The following is a 14414-nucleotide window of genomic DNA, read 5'->3' on the forward strand; positions in this document are numbered from 1 at the left end:
GTCAGGCGGCCCCCAAGCCGCGGGGCCGGAGCCTCGAGCCCGCCGAGAGGGCTGGGCCCAGCTCCCGCTGCGGGCTGTGGGCTCTTTAGCACCTTGTGCAGGAGTGCTCAGCGCTTCAGGCACAGGAAGTTTGGCAGGAGAAAACTTCCAGGCCGGAGCGCCTTTCCCTGGGTATCAGGATTTAAACCCCAGCAAGGAATAAACTCCGGCGCTTCCCCGCGGCCCCGGCCCCTTCCTCTGCCCTCCATGGCCGGGTACAGGCGGCGCTTCTGGCGCGTAAAACTAGTGAAACGAACCCCCCTTGGCCTCGGTGAAAGGAGCCCCACACTTGTAGGATGGCCTCGCGGGTCACCCCTATTTGCCATTAAACTCTGCAGCACCATTTTTTTTACGCGGTGCTTTTCCTCTCTTAACACCTGCTGGTGGAAACTCGTTGCTCATTCAGTGTATGCACCCAATTTAGGAGTTTTTATCAGCGCTGATCTGCAAAATCTCTTTTAAAATCTCTTCAGAGATCAAGGGGCCTTGCTTGTTGACTGATCATCGTGAAGAAATAATCTAAATAGCCCGAGCAGTTCAATAAGCAGTGTGTGTCTGTAAGGGGTGCTTCCAGGGAAACCTGCATGAGCCCTCACCTCAGGGCTGCTGCAAGGGAGAATGGGTGCTGGATTCCTTTTAACTCTTCCTCCCCAACAGTTCTTAGTCATTAACCAGGTGTGCCGACTTCAAAGGGGACAAATACCTGGTGGGCTGAGAAAAAGCTCTAATTTGGGAGTTGGTTTCCTTCATGTGTCTGATGGGCCTTTTTGATTTAAAATAAAATATGGGACTACAGCAAAGCAAGTGACCTTTATGTATTCAAACCAACTTCTCTGTATTGGCCAACATTTTTCCAGGAAACTGCTGAGTAATGTTTCATAATTTATTGCTTTTATTGGTTTTTCTTATATCTCAATATAAATTCAAGTTCTGGTAGTCTCTGTGGAGGGCCAGTGCCTTCTTGTTTAGTACTGTGGTGGTGATAGCTGTCATTGCTTGGAGAAATAATTTCTTATATTCTGTGTCCATAAAGGCAATAGGATTTTGAAAAGTTCCTGGGGATGTCTGCTTTGTGGGACCATTGAGCAACATTTGAACAGTGCATACAGAGACACAGTGGCGAAACAGGATAAAACCCCTGTGTTAGCCTTGTTTCCTCTATCCCAGAGGATTTCAATATCTTCTAATGCCTTCTCTGTATACACTTGGTAACTCCAGGTTTGGACTGTATTTGATGAAAAGCCGTGCACTTATGTAGCTCTGATCAGCATAGGAGACGTATGCAACAGTTCTGACCTCTGATGGTCAGAAAAAGCAGTATTCTCTGAGGCACATTTTGAGATTGTGATATCCTAGTTTGTGAGAATGACACCGAAAAAGTATAAAGAATCCTGTCCACCTTAATTTTCTACACTAGTGAGCTTGTCTCCACCCCAAGTCATAGGGAAGATGATTTTTAATGGCACTTCCAAGAAAAATGGAGGGAAACAAAGATAATTTAAAAAGTCTTTAGAGGATCTAAATCTCATTTGAATTCCTTTAAAAGGTTGTTGAAAGGGGTATTTGGGAAGGAAGGAGCAGAGACACTGTAGAAGCTGTAGTGAAGTTTAACTACATTCCATGCTGGTTCAGGAACTCCTGTTTGTAATTGTCCTGTCATTTGTTTTAACTACACAGAAACAAAAAAATGTTAAGTTTTCTATCTGGAGGCGAGGAAAGGGAGTAATTTTTGAGTTAAGAAGTTATCTTTTGGGGTGGGACTGAGGATGCTGTCTTTCTTATTGCAGGCAAAACGAGCAGTACAGCGAGGAGCCACAGCGGTCATCTTTGATGTTTCTGAAAACCCAGATGCCATTGATCAGGTATGCAGCAATGCCAGGCAGGAAGCAATGCAGGTGTTGGGAACCTGGCAGAAACTGAAAACTTTGGGGAGTCAGATTTTTCTTCTAGCTTTTGCTAGAATCCAGAATTCAGGTCTGGGATTACAGTTTTGAAAGAGGATGGAGGGAATTTTTTTGTGGCCCATTATCTAATCAAGGAGGTTTTCTTTGCCCAGCTTTGTGTACAAAACACAGGATGTTTGGCCTATCCAGCCTGTGATCAATAGTGTTGTTGAACAGCTGCTGTTTCTGAGATTGTGAAACAACTTTCAAACCTGATTCTAAACAAGTTTCTTTTAAAAGCTTATAACCATTTCTTTCTCATTTACAGCTGATGATTTCTGCCTATGTATTTTGTGGACAAGCAGGGTTTTTCTTCTTTTTCCAAGTCTTGTTATAACTTTCGTCTTTTTATTTGAAGTGGGTGAGGTAATAGCCCTATGAAAGGCTTTAGCATACTTCAGCTAATTTTGGGTTATTTCAGTGAAGAAACATAAGCACAAAAATAGTCTGCATTTGGTTTGGTTCTGTTTTGTCTTGAAACAAAACTGCTGTTTCTGTTACAGCAGAAACAAGTGGACCTGAAGGTTTTTAAGTGCAGCTTGTATTTCTTGGGGGAAAAGAGAGATCATTAATGTTTGCATTAAAGAAGCTGGCTTTAATTCTGAAATCTGTTGGACAAAGGAATGCAGAAGATCCTGTGCAATGGATGCTTTGAGTACTGTGGTCTGCATATGCATCAAAGTTTCAGCCTTGATCTTGAAAATATTCACAGGGATATTTTTTCCCCCTTCTCTATGCAGCAAAAATCTCCTTACAAAGATGCGATCTGTCATTTTCTATTTTTTACCTCTGTGTTACAGCTTCTGGTTACTTTCAGCCACCCTGCTCTGGACTTGGGAAGCTGAGTTACTGTCTCTTGCTCTTTTCCTGCTAACAACAAAAGCTTTCCTTGCTTGGTAATAAATAATAAACAATAAACCGGGTGCATCTGTCCTGAAGAGCTGGGAAACTAATCTAGTGGATGTTTGAATATTTTGGGTGTACCAATAAAATGGAAGAAGGTTAGTGGCCTAGAGCAGTAGCTGACACAGTGAGTAGGCTCTGTTAGATTAAAGAGCAAGTAGCCTGTGGAAACACTGGCAAACAGGAATGGAATGAATGGATGTAGCTTTCATACTCTAAAGTTACAGTTACTGCATTGGCTCTGTTCTCATGCTGCTCTGGATGCTTGTTTTAATGGATTTTGATTCTCATCTAAAGTCTTCAGAACCTTTGACATTGGGGTGCTAAGTAATTTGTCTTTAAAATAAATACATTTTGGCACTCATAATGGAATTGTGGAAAACAATGACAGATAACAGTGGAGGGAAAACTGACATGAGGTAATCTGGAGTATCTTTGGTTCAAATGGAAATATCCTAAGACACTGAGGGGAGCTGTTTAGGAAGTTTTCTCATGTATGCTTGCTACCAAGCACTAGAACAAATAAGGGAGATTGCTTTGAAAAGGAGGAGTGGAGTATAATGAAAGGCAGTCCCTCTTGCCAGTCAGTGAACAGAAATTGGAGGCAGGCCTGACTGGAAGAATTGTCCTCAGATAATTTGGTAGATGCCAAATGAAAGGACTTTGCCTAAATGGGTTTTATTCTCATTGACCTGAGTATCTTCTACTGTAAATTAAGAATGAAACTTTTATTTTTAGAAATGCCCTCTGAAGTCTGACTTGTTTCTTAGTTTTACTTTTGCATATTTGAAGAGGAGTAACAGCACCCAGAGCAGCATGGTTAGCAAGAGTCTGACAATGTGCAAAAATGACTGAGGAACTGGGAGAATTCTCTCTTGAGCAAGAAATCATGAGAGTGTATCTGGGAGTGGAAGGACAGTGATTGGGTTTGGCCCTAGGCCTGCAAGGCTTGTAGACACATAGGATCCCTGGATACTGCAGCTAGTTTTCAGCTCATCACAAGACACCTGCCTTAAAAGTTGTTTGATCAGTGTTCTCAGAAAATCTGTCAAATACTAGGAAGAATCAATTTTTAAAAGTCTCAATGAAATCTATTATCATCATCTGGTCAGTTTTAGTGGAGTCCTTTAATCAGGATGATGGACCAGTCAGCTGGTAATTTCTACATGGTTTAGCCAGAACTAACAGGTAGCTATCAACAACGCAGATCTGTTAATCTCAGCCATAAGATATTCTTGTTCTATTTGCTCCCATTCCTGTCATCTCATTCCTTTCCCCTGTACCATTTCCATCTGTTTGTCAGTGCATTGCTTGTTTTCTGTCCACCAGCCTCTGCACTCATATTTTGCTTGTCAGTCAGAATAAGCTATATGAATTTATTGTGTTGGTGATGTTTTTTAACAGAACAATCCTCTTGTGTAGTTCTAACTCTCTCTGCTGTATAATTTAGCAGATTGTTGTTCTGCATTTGTTGGCTAAAGAAGTTGCACATTCTCCACACTTGAAGGTTTTCAATATCTGACTGGGTAAAGCTGTGAGCAGCCTGATTTGATGTCATAGTTGACCCTGCCTTGACCATGAGGTTGGGCTCATGACATGCCTTCCCACACACATTATTTTCTGATTCTATGATTTGGCCTTTTTGACAAAACATAGCTGGACCTGGAAGGAAGTTTCAGGGTGAATTATGTGGTCTACTCAAATGCTTTAGTCTTTGAGGCCCCCCATCCTGCAATCAGTAAGTCTCATCATTGCTAGAACTCAAGTTACTTTGAATGAGTTTTTGGAATTAAACATCAGAAATTACTAACTTAACTTGGGTAGGTACAAAGAGCCTGAAAGACAGGACTCTGATATGAGATGGTTCAGAAAGCTGAAGAAATTTCTATGTGAATAATGTTGAAATTGAAAGATTGATAAGACGTAGCAGGGACAATTTTTTTTGAATGTGCAGAGTTTCATTCTTCTTCATTGTGACTTTTAACATTACAGTATTAATATCTGCCCTGATATATGATGCAGCTAAGTTAAAGAGGCTGTTCAGAGGTAGCATCTGCTTGTCCTTAATCTTAAAAAAAATCATAAATAATAATAAAAAAAAGGCAGCATAAGTCAAACGTTTAATTCAGGTTTAATTCTGTGGGATACTTAATTAAAGGTCTATGATAGAAGAGAACAAAAGTGTTGGAAATCAATTCCATGTTCATACTCCTTAACCATTCTCTGCATTGTCCATAAGGAAGGTGTTTTTCCTGAAACATGCCTTTTGAGAGGACTATTTCTTTTTTGTTCTAGCTGAACCAGGGCTCAGAGGACCCTCTGAAGAGACCAGTGGTGTATGTGAAAGGTGCTGATGCTGTCAAGCTAATGAACATAGTTAACAAGCAGAAAGTGGCACGGGCCAGGATTCAGCATCGCCCCCCACGGGTGAGACTTTCAGATCCTTTCTCTGGGTATCACAGTGCTGCTGTCACTGCAGGCAGGGCTTGCTCCCTGCACTGGGGGTGAAGATGTTCTGATGCTCCCTGTGTGCATTTAATACATGTGAAATTCTGTTGACCTAAATAAACTGAGCACTGTGGACAAGCAGCTGGACCTGGTGTAAGTATAGAATCCACAATGTGGCATCTACTGTCTTTCAAAAGGATACTTTTGAGTATAGAAATGGCTAAAAAATCCACACAGTAGAGGTTTTCCTTTCTCTTAGTTATTGCACACTCCTGAGGGTTCAGGAGTTTTGTAAGGCGGTTTGTCCTGTGTTAACTAATAATGCTGTGTAATATTTTAAACATAGATTAATTATGAGATCATCTGATATTTGTAATTGTAATATAAAATAGTTTTTCTAGCTTTTTTTTCCCTAACACTCTCTACATATAGTTTACAGAAGGACAAAACTAAAGGTCATCAATATCCCAATTACCACTTTGGTTTTTTTGTTTTTCGTCTCAATGGAATCCTTCTGATGAGAAGTGAGCCATTTTTTGAAAATTCAGATGTTGATTTTTCAGTCACTTACATGCATGAGCAACTCAATAAGCTATAAAAATTAGTTTTGGTGTGATGCACTCAGTTAAAAAAACTGTATTTTGCAGTTCAGAGATTGTAAACCTGACATCTCATGCTTGGCATTCTTTGTATTCCATTCACTTGCAGTGGCACACAAAACACAGGTTTTGTCTCACAGAATGCCAGTTAATGAACAGAACAATGTGTACCATGACTTCTGCCATTCTGTTCTGACTGTGTACATTCAGCAATGGCCCCTGAGAAATTATAAGAGAAAGAAACATCAGCTTTGAGTATGATCTAAAGGAAGGAATAATAATACCTTTGTTTTAATTTTTAAGCAACCCACGGAGTACTTTGACATGGGAATTTTTCTGGCCTTCTTTGTGGTTGTGTCTCTTGTTTGCCTCATTCTTCTTGTCAAGATCAAACTGAAACAGCGACGTAGTCAGGTAAGAGCAGTAATGGGAATGCACCAAATGCTGAAAGTTCGCTTCTCTTAGTTTGTCCTAAAATGTGCTTTGCAACTTTTGGAAATGCAGGCCACTGACTTACAATTGCCATCTTGGTGGCTCTGTGGTTTTGTCCTTGTGTGTAGGCCTTTGGAAGAATTTGGAAATATCTTAAAAGGAGATTTACATTGACCCATGATGTTTGTTCAGTTAAATCCTGGAATGAAAACAGTACAGAAGCAGTCCACTTAGGCACTGGGAAGAAAGAACATTTCTGGTTGCTCACAGGTTATCAGTAGCACTGGTATACTTCTAAATGAGTCCAGACTCTTGCTGCTGTATTGTGGAGAGGATCAAAAATAAATCACAAATCTTTTCAATAGGATAACATCTGTTGAAGTGGGAGAGGTTTTCAAGGTAAAAAGTTTGGTTAGGAGAAATTCCAGGTGACATACTTAGAATTTGTCCTGGAGGAAATTATACAGCTAATTTATAATATTTCATTTTAATCCCTTTCTCAAGTATTGCTCCAGGTAATAATATGATGGTAACAGTATATTGGGGCATTACAATCAGTACTGACATATAAAAAAAAAGTTCCTGGCCATGTTTTATATGTTGGCTTGAATAGTTGCTGCCTATTAGTTGAGCAGTTGCAGCGTATCCCATTTGTCAGCACCTTCATCCAGTTCTAATTCAGAGTAGTTTATCATTCTCACTTCTGCATGTGGCATACATTCTTTTCCATGAGGCTTCTGATCTGAATTCCAATTAACCTTCTCTCTGTTTAATTTAAGAAATTATACATCACTTGGGCCTGACATGATCTGTAAGATATGTTATGGTGGTGTTTCTCTGCTATTACACTCTAGTCCCTTACACAGCAGCATTGGCTTTTTTTTTCTTTTTTCTTTTCTTTTTTTTTTTTTTCTTTTTTTTTTGTTTCTTCTCATGTAGAATTCCATGAACAGGCTTGCAGTGCAAGCACTGGAGAAAATGGAGACCAGGAAGTTTAAGTCCAAAAGTAAGGGACACCGAGAAAGTAACTGTGGAGCACTGGATACACTCAGTAGCAGCTCCACCTCTGACTGTGCCATCTGCTTGGAGAAGTACATTGATGGGGAGGTAAAGGATGAAAGGTTTCTTCACCCTGGGCTGGGAATGTAGGTGGTTTTAGCACTCTGGTACATGGCTGGCTGTTGGGGACATTCTGTGCTGAGGTGGTGCCACTTCTCACTTGATCACGCTGAGCAGCCAGAGTGGCCTCAGCTGCATCCTGCAGCTCTAAATTACCCATGCTGCAGAGCGAGAGGCGAGGGATCCCATTTGCAAGTTGCTACCTTCACTGTTCTTGCATTTCTGAAGAACAAATCACAAAGAGGGCAGGGTTGCCTCAGCAGCTGGTTCTCTGGGTATTTTTGACAAGTCATGCACTGAGGTGATGATGTGTGCAAGCTCTGTTGGAGGTAAGGAATATCCTTAGGGTTTTGCTTTTTCAAGATTTGATGGCACCCTGTCTTAAAAATGTCAAGTACACAGTGCTGCTGGGAAACCAGAGGAGGAGAAGGAAGAGAGGTCAAAACATTCAGGAACAGGTTTTTGACTCCTCAGTTACAGTCACTGTATTGATGTCAGGGCTTGCTGTCCATGACAGTTCAACCCAGAGGAAGCAACAAAAGGGTGAAATAGAAAATGGGTTCCTTAAAATAAATAAAATAGAGGCAGTCAATATTTATAGCTATCAACTTCCATTAGAAAGATCATGTGAGGACATTTTATTTTGAAATTATTCATAAAAGAGTCATAAATTTTAAGGCAATAGAAAGTAGCAGCTGCATATTTGAGTGCTGCAAGGTGCAAATAGAAAGTTTAATGGAATTAGTTGATGGGAAATTATTCAGAGTAGCAAGGATGAAGGTAGACAAGGACTTCAAAAGGGCTGTACAAACTGACTGCAAAGGAAATTCAAGCATGAACTTCAGCTTGAAGTGATAGACACAGGGAAGAGCTTCACATATATCAGAGATGGGTTGGGAGCTGAGCATTGCTATTCACAAACAAGATCTTGATGCTTTAGATAGCTTTGTGAAAGCAAATTTGTGGCAGTTTATCTGCTTTGTGGCAGTTAGAAAGGTAAATCAGATTCTAGAAATGAGATGGGAAAGTCTAGAGAGCTGAACAGAAAACATAAATTACACTACAGTGTAAGTTTAGTCATGTTCTCACTTTGAGTACTGTGTACTTCTGACCTCACCTCACAGAAGATATGGAATGAAAAGGAAGGTGCTTCAGGAAAGGGTAGTCATAAAATAGTCAAACATTTTGAATGGTTTCTGTAAAAAACCCTGAATGATTGAGTGGGCAAGGACTCTTTTGACCCAGATTGCTTGGGGACAGGGGAATACAGGGGAATAAAGTTGTGTGATGTTTCTCAGGAGGTAGTAGCCCCATGGAACTCCTTGTCAAAGCATGTTAGAAATTGAAAACTAAGCTCATGGGGAGACATGAGCAGTACTTGGAAGAAAGATTTGTTGCAGGTTTCTGAGATATCCATCAGGCTCAGGAAATCGTGTAAACAGATCATAGCTGAAGGATAAGAGTCCTGGGCAAGGGAAAAAGTATCATATACACTGTTGGTTTTGCTTTGACCTGAGTGTTTTCCATTGTGAATAATTGTAGGAAGGGTACATCATTACTCTTGATTTCTTTTTTTTTAAGTTCATTGAATATAGTAAGGAAAACTTTAATGATGGCCTTCTTAAAGGTGTTGGGTCATAGGGACATAGTACAAAAAGTGTCCTAAAGAAATATCCTATATCTGCATGGAGTCCTGAGGTGCCTGCAGACAATTCTTTTAGAGACAGCTGAGCACTACCTGTTGTGCTTTTGGCTGTCTTGATGCCATTTTTTTTCCTTCTTAGCACTTCAAGACTAGAAATTGCTCCATTTAATAGCCAGGTTGAAAAAACTAGAAACAAGCTGTGAAAAATTCACTTGTTAGGAAGAAGTAGATTTTCATGGTGCTTCGTGTGTTCCTGTAGGAACTGCGTGTCATTCCCTGCACTCACCGATTCCACAAGAAATGTGTGGATCCTTGGCTGCTGCAGCACCACACCTGCCCTCACTGCCGCCACAACATCATAGGTAAGTGCTGCACTGTGCACGCTCTGGTGTCTTGTTTATTCCAGACAGCTGAAAAGATGAAATAAAAAGTGTGCCTGTTTGTGAATCTCCGTGGAGCTCTCAGTCCTTATTGTAACATAGCCCTGGAAATATAGTTCTCAGAGAACCGCTGAGTGCCCCTGGCATAACCTTGGGAGGGGAATGATGCCCAGCTGAGGGCAGTGTTGGGTTGTGTGCAAGGACACATGGAGAAAAGGGATATGTTTTCCCTTGAGAATTACAAAGAAAACAATGTATGGGCTTTTATTTTTCCATGGTGTTGTAACTTGGAACGTGGTTTCCCTTACTTGCCCTCTTCCTGCTTTCATTTCCTCTGTCTTAAGAAAGTTTTCTGGCGCTGCACATTTATGTAAAAATGCATAAAGTGAAAATTTGAGCAATGACTTCCAGCCTCTCTCAGCCTCTGCAAGATGTAAGCAAAAGATTTTGTGTATATGAGAACAGTATCTGAAATAAATTCACTTCTTTTGCTTTTTAAGCAAATACATTTGGGTGTTTCAAAGTTTTCCAGACATGCTTTTGACTTTTGTTTTGCTTTTATTTCCTTCCGTGTAAAAATTGGTGCATAATGTAATGACATGGAAAACAAAATATGCTTTCCTGCATAAAGTAATTTTATTCCCTTCTAGTTCTACTTCTCCATTCTTCTTTCTCTCATTCAGAACAGAAGAAGGGGAATGCAGCTCCAATCTGTCTGGAATCCATCAATGCAGCACGCAGCAGGCAGCAGAGGGTGATTCTGCCTGTCCATTACCCAGGCCGAGTGCACAGAGCCAGCCAGATCACAGCGTATCCCACTCGGACCAGCATGGACCCCCATGGGAACCCCATCACCCTGCTGACAGTGGAGAGACATGGAGAGCAGAGCCTCTACCAAGCCCCTTCCCCAGCCTACATCCGCAGTTATCAGCCCATTCATTTAGACCATGCTTTAAACACCCATCACTGCAGCCTGGAGCACAGGGCTTACTCTCCAGCTCACAACTTCCGAAGGCCCAAGTTTGGTGGACGCAACTTTTCCAAAGCGGCGTGCTTTTCCCGATACGAGACCATGTATCAGCACTACTACTTCCAAGGCCTTAGTTACCCTGAGCAAGATGGACAGCTTCCAGCTGGCATTGCCTCAAAGGGTCCTTCCCGTGCCTTTCAGCCTGGTAGCAGCGTGCTTTTCCCTCCTGTGGTACACGTAATGCCCTCGTCCCGCTTGGAGAGCGGCAGTACCTCCAGCTTTAGCTGCTATCACGGTCACCGCTCGGTGTGCAGCGGGTATTTGGCCGACTGCCCTGGCAGTGACAGCAGCAGCAGCAGTTCTGGTCAGTGCCACTGCTCCTCCAGTGATTCCATGGTTGACTGCACTGAGGTCAGTAACCAGGGGGTTTACGGGAGCTGCTCCACGTTCCGCAGCTCTCTGAGCAGTGACTATGACCCCTACGTGTACCGCAGCAGGAGCCCTTGCCGAGTGGGTGAGGTTGGTGGTGCAAACAGGGGGGCAATTGTGCTCTTGGAGGGCCCCCACCAGGACGAGCTCCCAGCTCACAGTCATGGCCTGGTGGGTGCTGACTGCCGGCCCGTGCCAGCTTCTTCCTCAGGGGACCAACTGTCTAATTGCAGCATGGATATGAACTATAGCAGTAATTCCTCACTAGAGCACAGGGATCCAAATGGCACTACCTCAGAGGGAGGACCTGAGGCCACTGCTGGTGCTGCCTTGGATGTTAAAAGGAACTGGAAGAATCCAGAGATAGCAGGGTCGATTTCGGAGCAGGCGTGCGCGTGCTGCTTTGAATTCCAGCACTCTGCCCTGGAGCCCAGCAGTGGAACAGCTGACTGTAGTGCACTCTTCCTTAGCTCTCCACTGTGGGGGACGTGTGGCCAAGGAATTGAACCGCAGTCAGGGAACACCCCAGGCTTGTACAGTATTAACTCAGACCACTTACATAGGACAGATGGGGTAAAATATGAGGGGTTGCCCTGCTGCTTCTATGAAGAGAAGCAGGTAGCCTGTAGTAGCAACAGTGGCAGTGGAGGGGGGGGCTGGTGTTTAGCCTGTAGTAGCAACAGTGGCAGTGGAGGTGGTGGCTGCTATACAGAAGACTATGCAGTGAATGTGCAGTACACGCTTCCTGATGACACCTTGCCAAACTGCTGTAAGGGTGTATGTGATCTGGGTCAACGCATTCCCATCATTCCTGAAGACAGAGACTGTGAGCTGATCCTACCACCAGAGCACCAAGGGACCCACATAGGAGGCTGTAGCTCCTGGGATGGAACACCTGAGCTAGACACTTACCTGCACTGTCAAGGTGTTGGAGAGGTACAGGTGGAGAGGGAGGTGTGCTATGAGGCAACGTCATTCCTGCAGCAAAACTACTCTCAGGAGGAGGAAACTGGAATGCCCTTTCCCAGTCCCACTCTGAACTCCCAGAAGCTTATGATGACCACAAAGGCCACAGGTAACATATGTGCTTTTTTTGATTACTTACTAACTTTCTGTGTTATTGTATGAAATGCTGCCAGCTACCTAGGTACCTGCAGCCATAAAGGTTACTTCATCCTTCACATAAGAGCAGGTTATTGACTAACCATTTGCCCCAAAGTATTATTCCCTGGTTACCTGTGCTCATTTGGTCATAGCCAGAGGAGGAGAAGATGATAACTTACTAATTAACCCTGTGAAAGCTTTCATGCTCATCCTTTGTGGGGAGGGGGCCCCATTAGAGTTCCCACAGCAAGGGACACTGTGCTGGTCATGGCAGCTATGGTGAGTTGCCTAAACAGGCAATGCCACTGTGAGAGATGACAGACAAGCTGAAGGTTTTGGTTTTTTTTTTAAGATGAAAATCTTGGAATTGCCATAGAAGAATATGTGGGAAAGTCTCTGCTGTAGACATGGACAAGGGGGGAAAAACAGCCGCTCACAGAAAGAGGGGGATATTTCTTACCTGCCTTGCCAGGGTTTTTTTAAAGGGTGTTCATGGTATCACAAGGTACCCTAGTTTGGAATGGACCTCAGGCCATCATCTAGTCCAACCCCCTGCTCAAAGCAGAGCCAGCTCTGAGACCAGACCAAGTTTGTCAGACCAAATGTATCCAGTCAGGCTGGATAAACCTTCAGGGCCACAGAGTGCAGTCCCTTTCTGGATTCCTGTGGCTGTGCTTGACTGCCATTATGGTCAAAAGGTTTTCCTTATATCCAGTGTGAACATCTCACACTTCAGCTTAACTTCTCACCTGTTGTTCAGAATGCATGTCTGTGAGGACTGTGGTTTCATCCCTGGGACAGCCTCCATGCAGGTATTGCAGAGCTGCTGGGGATGCCTTTACTGCAGGCTGAACAGCCCAGATCCCTCAGCCTGCTCACACCAGGTGCTGCAGCCCTCTGAGCATCTTGGCTCTCTGTGAAACTCCAGTCACTGAGTGTCTTGTTCTGGGGCCCAAAATGGATGCAATATTCTAGATGTAATGTTACTTAGTTTTCTTTATCCTTCAGGTGCTGGATCTCATCCCTTGGAGAGAAGCCAAATCAGTGACTAGACCTGTCCAGATGATCCCAGATGGAGAAGCGGAGCTTATCAGAGACTCCAAATTCTCATGGACTTTTTTTTTTTTTAAGCTTTGACAAACACACAAAAGTGGTAATGTGGAGAAGTCCCTCCCCTACTTCCTCTGTGTTCACATCAGTTTGATTGTCTCCTTTGTCCCTCCTGCCTGAAGCCTTCAGGCCTTGATTTGTGTGCAAAGCCCATGTGGGACATGGTGTGGAGCATTTCTGAGCTCTAGTGCCATTTCTATATTAATGACAAAGTGTTATTTATATTTTCTTTTTAGAAGTGACCTCTTGCTGAGAGGTAACACAGTGTGTTAAATAAGCCAGGCTATGTGTAGATGCTGTTGTCTCCTACTTGAAGGAGTCCAGCCTTTGATAAGCTCAGGGCTACACCTGCCTTAGAAACCAGATAGCACCTTGAAATTTAGTAATCCAGAGGGATACAGCTGCTGAATGGATGCTCAGATACTGACTAATCCCAGTAGCAAATCCTAGCAGCCAGCAAGTTATGCGAGTGATTTTGAGGGAGGTGAAGCATTGGACTGTCTCCTTTCTCCTCTTCCCTTCTCCCCCCTTTCATGCTGCTCTGATGGTTTGGCTAGGAAGGTGTCCTGCCATTAGGATTAGTTTCAACACAGTGGGGGTAAGGAAACTGAGAGCTCAGAATGTTCTTATCCTCACTTCCTGTATTTAAACCGTGGACCTCATTGTATCTTCTGACCAGTGAAGAATGCTGGGGACCTCTCCCTCAAGCAGATGCTCGAACAAAGTGCTTAGAAAGGGTATTACCTTTGTAGGTAATGAACTTTTCCTTCCATAGGAAGTTTTTCAGGCACCTGTAGCCCCTGCTATGGCTGTGAGGAATGCTGGCATGTGCAGGAAAGCAGAGCTTGCAGTGTGCTCACAGCTTTGCTGGCTCATTTTGGAAACAGGGTTTCTTGTTTCCTTACAGGCTGCAAGCATGCCTAAGGGAAGCAGTGCTTGTCACCTTTTGTGTGTGTGGCAAAGTGAGGGACTTGGTTTGATCATTGTTTTCTTCTTTGCTGTGGTTGATGTGGCTTCCATAGATTGATCTGTTTTAAAGGTTTCTTGGGCCCAGCCGGTTGCGCTTCATTTTTGTCTTGTGTACAGAGTGCTCTCTGTACCCCATTAGCCTGGGCACATCCTTTTGTTCTTGTTCTTGTCCTAGTGGGGATGTTTGTTATCATGAGATAATTGATGTCGTCACTTCTGATAGCAATTGTTTCCTGTGGAAACAGCAGCTTCTGAGTAAGAGGCTACCATAGCATGGGTTAAATTGCCTGTCATGCTGCATGTGCCTGAGGACACAGTGCCAGC

The 14414-nt window shown here is 43.2% G+C and overlaps 1 protein-coding gene across 2 annotated transcripts in view; it reads left to right on the forward strand.

The window, feature by feature from the left end:
- ZNRF3 (zinc and ring finger 3) overlaps positions 1-13152 on the forward strand; it is a 27863-nt gene extending 14711 nt beyond the window's left edge. Inside the window, exons 2-9 of one of the 2 annotated variants that reach the window (XM_031057453.1) lie at positions 1827-1901; positions 5181-5312; positions 6236-6346; positions 7304-7471; positions 9388-9490; positions 10192-11556; positions 11602-11982; positions 13020-13152. In XM_031057453.1, coding sequence (XP_030913313.1) covers positions 1827-1901; positions 5181-5312; positions 6236-6346; positions 7304-7471; positions 9388-9490; positions 10192-11556; positions 11602-11982; positions 13020-13063 — 2379 coding nt within the window. In that variant the 3' untranslated portion in view covers positions 13064-13152. Of the gene's footprint in view, positions 1-1826; positions 1902-5180; positions 5313-6235; positions 6347-7303; positions 7472-9387; positions 9491-10191; positions 11983-13019 lie in introns of both variants that reach the window. The other variant, XM_005421437.3, reaches the window with a different exon arrangement.
- Positions 13153-14414: the final 1262 nt, after the last annotated feature.

The sequence above is a fragment of the Geospiza fortis genome, unplaced genomic scaffold (assembly GCF_000277835.1).
Source record: "Geospiza fortis unplaced genomic scaffold, GeoFor_1.0 scaffold408, whole genome shotgun sequence".
In the NCBI taxonomy this organism is placed as follows: domain Eukaryota; kingdom Metazoa; phylum Chordata; class Aves; order Passeriformes; family Thraupidae; genus Geospiza; species Geospiza fortis.